The sequence below is a fragment of the Sorghum bicolor genome, chromosome 1 (genome assembly GCF_000003195.3).
Source record: "Sorghum bicolor cultivar BTx623 chromosome 1, Sorghum_bicolor_NCBIv3, whole genome shotgun sequence".
NCBI classification, from domain to species: Eukaryota; Viridiplantae; Streptophyta; class Magnoliopsida; order Poales; family Poaceae; genus Sorghum; species Sorghum bicolor.
The window spans coordinates 13,035,013-13,040,477 of record NC_012870.2 but is presented as its reverse complement, the minus strand read 5'-3'; the positions used below and the strand labels follow the sequence as shown (position 1 = coordinate 13,040,477).

Sequence of the window (5,465 nt, the reverse complement as noted above, 5' to 3'; positions counted from 1 at the left end):
GCAATAGGACTATTCTATAAGACCTCCTCGACCGATCAGGTCCTCATCAGGTGAAGAAATAATTAATTAAGTTTTCTGAAATAAAACTTGACCCAGCTTCCAACCATGTAGTTCCTGTTCCTGGATAACAATAACAAGAATACTACAATAACGAAAAGAGATGAGAACCCAGGCGTGACGCAAAACAAAACGCAACCAAACGTGTCCGTGTCGCGGGCATGGGCGCAGCGTGCACGAGAGCTCGGCACGGCAAGCAGGTCCCACAGCGCCCCCGCCACTTCAACGGCACTCAACACACACCCGGTGCTCTGTTTCTCAGCAAACAAACCGCGGCGCGCCCGAACCGAGGCCGCTCAGCGCCCGCCCGCCCGCCCGCCGGCCGGCCGTCGCCGGGGCGGAGAGGAACCGCTCGCGCTGGTCCTGCAGGGCCGCCGGCATCCGCCGCTCAGCTGGTTCGCTTCTTCCTCTCCCTCCTCCACTCCTCCCTTTGCCCTTCGCCTCTTACAGATTCCTTTGTTTGGGTTCGTCTGTCCTCCTCCTCCTCCTCCTCCACGGCTCCACCCCGCTCCCGTCGTGCCGGAGCCGAATACCGGTGGCGGTCTCCTCTCCTGCAAGAGTGCAGCGGTGCGGGGGCACACTAGGCTAGGCATCCATGGTCGTTGTATCCGTATGCGTGCCTTCGATCCTGATCCGTACACACACACACTAACTAACTACCCCCAAATAACACACGCTCTGAAATTCGGCCCTGAACCATGGCAAAACCATGGTCCATGGACCTCTAGTTCCCCACGTTCATTTATAGTGGTGTCTCTTTAGTCTGACATGAGAAACCCGTGCCAAGAAAATGTACCCAATCAGCTGCGACACAAGAGCCGTGGCTGAAATCATTGTTCGCTGATTTATTGCCAGAGAAAAACATTGCTGGCTGATTTGGTGTGAGACAAAAACACTGCTGAAATTCACCTGAACAAGCTCAAAGTCAACGCACCTGCGCATCTTGAGCCAAATATACCCCGTACTAGTACCTCCCCATCCACAAGGAATATACCATGCCGTACCTCTCACTCTCAATCTCCAAGATTTCTGGTTTTGTGCTCGTGTTAAGGTGATGCTGCGCATGAGAAATAGTTATGCTTTCTTTGTGCTTTCAGCTTCTTTCAATAAAGCATGGCTCCGTTAAACTTGCTGGGTGGGTTACACTTACACTTGCCTTCTGTTTCTGAACATTGACCTCCGTCACTGCAGTGCCAATCGGCACTTTCTTTTTACTCCAGAAAAAAGAAAAAAGGTCAATGCTGATTCTGAAACTCGGATCAGATAGACGTTGATACTCATTCTACTCATCAAATAAGCGTTGTCAGATCACAGTGCTACACACGCTGGTTCAGTGGTGACTGGTGAGTCCAGTATGCTACCTGAAAATGAAATAGTTTTGTATATGGTATTGGCAAACACTATAAAAGCAAACTGAGTTGAGTTACAATCTTAGAATCTCTAATTTCTTAGAGACGCCTTTTGCTTTGCAGAATCTGCAGGTGCTGCTAATATGGAAACATACACCACCGATGACGCTCTTACCCTCATCGGGTTTGGAAAGTTCCAAGCACTTGTCCTTGCGTATGCAGGAATGGGTTGGCTTACAGAAGCCATGGAGGTTATGCTATTATCATTTCTTGGACCAGTGGTGCGGGAAGAGTGGAATGTCTCTCCCGAAGATGAGAGCCTGCTATCCAGTGTTGTGTTTGCTGGCATGCTAATTGGAGCTTGTGCCTGGGGCTTTATTTCCGACAGATATGGAAGAAAGTAAGGATTTGCTCCATCAAACTCAACTCTTTATGTTTCCATTTTTACAAGCCTTGGTTTCTTAAGACAGGCACGAATAAGATCAGCTCCTTTAGGATTGGCAGGAAATTGGTTTGTTTTCTCACTAGTCCGAAGGTATTGGATCTAATCACCTATGTCCAAATAAACCAATCCAATTTTGACAGTTGTGGTTGGTATCAGTTCACTGAGTCAATAAACCAATCAGTCATTTCAGTTAGTGACATCATGTATTGAGTCAGCACAGATTAAAAAAGTAAAAGACAAACATTTAGTTCTTCTCTTATGTCTAGTTCCCACCTCTCTCTTTATCTTCCCTCTTCTCTACCTGTAAAATAATAAAACCTGAGTTGGATGCCTCATAAGCGGCCAGCTTTGCATAAACACTTTGATACCCCCCAGCACCACTAAACAGTGTTCTTTACCTTCACAAAGTTGAGAGGATATTAAATAACTGGTTTGATGATTCTTAGTAGAGGGTCTAGTTTGTATGATTATATCCTATTTTTTACAATGATTATTTTCTATGTTTAATTTTCTCCTCCCTCCATCCCAAATTATAAGTCATTCCAAGAATCTTGGAGAGTCAAAACATCTCAAGTTTGACTAAATTTATATGATAAAATAATAACATTTATGATACCAATTAAGTATCATTAGGTTTTTCATTGATTATATTTTCATAGTATATCCACTTAATCTCATAAATCTTTATAATTCGTTCTCTAATTTTGGTCAAACTTGAAATGCTTTGACTCTCCAAGATTTTTGGAATGCCTTATAATTTGGGATGGAGGGAGTATATGCCAAGCATACATGAAACAAACCTTGTATTTTTTTTTCAGGACTGTTCTATTGCTTTCAACTCTGCTTACTAGTGGAATGGGTTTTCTAAGTGCTTTATCTCCTAACTACTTGTGCTTGCTGGTTCTTCGGTTTTTTGTCGGCATAGGAGTGGGCAGTGGCCATGTATTTACATCTTGGTTCTTGGAGTTCGTTCCAGCAGGAAATCGTGGCACTTGGATGGTTATTTTTTCCTTTTTCTGGACTATTGGCACAGTCTTGGAGGCTTCACTTGCATGGGTATGACATTTGTTCCTTCACTACAACTCATTGTTTTCCCTTTTTCAATTCATGGTTTTCTTATAGGTAATACTGTACATATAATCTATTCTGAAAGGAACCAACTAGTAGATTTCAGAGAAAATACATTATGCATAACTGTGAGGTGTAGGAATTTGTTCAAGCAGGCCTCTGAAAGTAGAATTTTTTTGGAATGCTCTATGTCATGTGTAACATTGATTTTTCTTCAGGTGTAGTGTATTTGTGACTGTTGACAACCGGATTTATCGTTGCATTATCTGTTTGTACTATACTGTCATTATTCTGTAGCAATGCTTAAGATATCTCAATTTGTGATGCCTACCTGATGTTTGTACTTTTTACCTAACCATCTGAACTGTGACTTTTCTGTATCTGATCAAAATGTCTGGAATTCAGTAAGTTAGATTTGGGTTTGGTACACATCTGACTTGTACATGTACAAGTTTTCACATCGAAGTTTGCTCATTTTTATTTGCATTGCAGGCTGTACTATCCGCATTAAGTTGGAGGTGGTTGCTGGCATTGACCGCCCTGCCATGCTTCCTCTTGCTTCCTTTCTTCAGAATTACACCTGAGTCACCACGCTATCTTTGTGCACAAAATAGAATGACTGATGCAAGGCTTGTCCTGGAAAGAATAGCCATTGCAAACCAAGCAGCTCTTCCTTTGGGAGTTCTCACATACCATCAAGAAACAAAAACTGACTACATCACTCATGTTTCTGAGGATGAACACCTTATTCCAGTCAGAGAGAAGGAACATACAGTTAGGAATGCTATTAGATCCAAATCTGGTGCTATTGCTGCATTGCGCGAGCTATTATCACATAACTTGCTCAGATCAACTCTTCTTCTTTGGTTTGTTTACTATGCATGTTCCTTCGCTTATTATGGGATAGCATTGCTGTCATCACAACTAAGTGATGTGAATAGAAGCTGTAAATCTGGTCTGATCTTTGAAGTGCACCAAAACGATGGCAATCTTTATAAAGATACTTTTATCACTAGTTTAGCAGGTAGAATACAGTAAGTTCTTTTAATCTCCCACACACTCGTTGTGATTGGCTATGGAACATCCCATTTAACTCATGGTTTCACTTCTCTACCAGAGATTCCAGGCTTAATTTTGTCCGCTCTGCTTGTTGATCGGTTTGGCCGGAAAGCTACTATGTGGAGCCTGATGTTTGCATGCTGTGCTTTCCTTGGGCCACTCGTACTTCATCAGAATGAGTTGTTGACAACTACTCTTCTATTCGGAGCTCGTGCTTGTGGCACCGGTACCACAACGATTTTATGTCTATATGCCCCAGAGGTTCGTTTTAACTTTCTTATGGCAAAGATTGTTTAATATATGCTTATTTTGTTTTCATAAAGTATTCATTGATCTATTGTAAATATGATATACTGTATCTGGCATCAAAGTAAATTTGGATATTATGTGTTCACACGGCCATCCTATTCAACCTGTAACTTTGAGGATACATCATTCAAGGTTTCCTTGTGTAAGTCATTACATTGGCATGTAGGTGTAGTTTGATCTCATTATCTTGTGGATTGAAGACTACAAATAAAAACATACTTTTATACAGCTTTAGCAGTGTTGTAAGACAGGTCCTACTAGAACTGACAACAGAGTGCTTTTTTTTTTGGAAGAAACAGCAGTGTTTTAAGCGAGTTATTTCTGTCATTCTCTTTCTAGGTGTATCCGACATCTGTACGCTCAACGGGGGTCGGAATCGCAACCGCCATTGGTAAGATCGGCGGGGTTATTTGCCCACTCGTCGCCGTGGGCATGCTGCGGAACTGCCACCAGATGGAAGCAGTGCTGGTGTTTGAGCTGGTGCTGTTCCTCGCTGGAGTTGCGTGCATTCTCTTCCCTGTAGAGACCAAGGGCCGAGAAATGGACTGAAGGACGCATGGTGTTAGCTAACTCAGGACACTTGGGGCGTCCAGATGGGCTTGTGGTTCATCATAATTGTGTATAGATACAACTATATCCACGACAAGTTTAGTGGATATATGCAAAGACGTGTAAAGAGAAGTTATAATCATTACGAAAAAAGAACTAGCAATTTGTAATAGGATTTATTCTTATCAAACGTCCTCATCTTCAGGTAAATAAATTTGTAAAGTTAAGTAAACATGTGGTGGCCAGTGATTATAACGAGAGGATATTCTCGTGGTGCTGGATATGCCCAACACGTCAATTCGTTGGGGGTAACATGACCTAACGCGTGCCTCCAACCTCTATCAATTTAGGCCTTGTTTAGTTCCCATAAAATTTTGCAAAATTTTTTACATTTCCCATCACATCGAATCTTTAGACGTATGCATAGATTATTAAATATAGACGAAAATAAAAACTAGTTGCACAATTTGGTCGGAATTGACGAGATGAATCTTTTGAGTCTAGTTAGTCTATGATTGGACAATATTTGTCAAATACAAACGAAAGTGCTACAGTGTTGATTTTCCAAATTTTTTCGAAACTAAACAAGGCCTTAGTACATCAAATAGTGGTACCAAGTACTACATGGT

At 42.0% G+C, this 5,465-nt stretch overlaps 1 protein-coding gene across 3 annotated transcripts; it reads left to right on the top strand.

Annotated features, from left to right (window-relative positions):
• Positions 301-5,117, top strand: LOC8062463 (organic cation/carnitine transporter 7). 3 transcript variants are annotated; one of them, XM_021454746.1, is made up of 7 exons: positions 301-452; positions 1,249-1,400; positions 1,530-1,806; positions 2,670-2,907; positions 3,412-3,943; positions 4,037-4,239; positions 4,627-5,117. In XM_021454746.1, exons 3-7 carry the CDS (start codon positions 1,550-1,552, stop codon positions 4,834-4,836), a joined length of 1,440 nt encoding a protein of 479 aa, XP_021310421.1. In that variant the 5' UTR covers positions 301-452; positions 1,249-1,400; positions 1,530-1,549; the 3' UTR covers positions 4,837-5,117. The 3 variants fall into 3 exon arrangements, with proteins under 3 accessions (XP_021310421.1, XP_002466771.1, XP_021310424.1); XM_002466726.2 differs by lacking the exon at positions 1,249-1,400 and having other exon boundaries at positions 310-452; XM_021454749.1 differs by lacking the exon at positions 301-452 and having other exon boundaries at positions 484-1,400.

Excerpts from the sequence above, each read along its gene's own strand:
- LOC8062463 (XM_021454746.1), top strand. The coding sequence starts at position 1,550 with ATGGAAACATACACCACCGATGACGCTCTTACCCTCATCGGGTTTGGA. Across the intron at positions 1,807-2,669 it reads TCCGACAGATATGGAAGAAA|GACTGTTCTATTGCTTTCAA; the intron begins GTAAGGATTTGC and ends TTTTTTTTTCAG. Across the intron at positions 2,908-3,411 it reads TGGAGGCTTCACTTGCATGG|GCTGTACTATCCGCATTAAG; the intron begins GTATGACATTTG and ends TTTGCATTGCAG.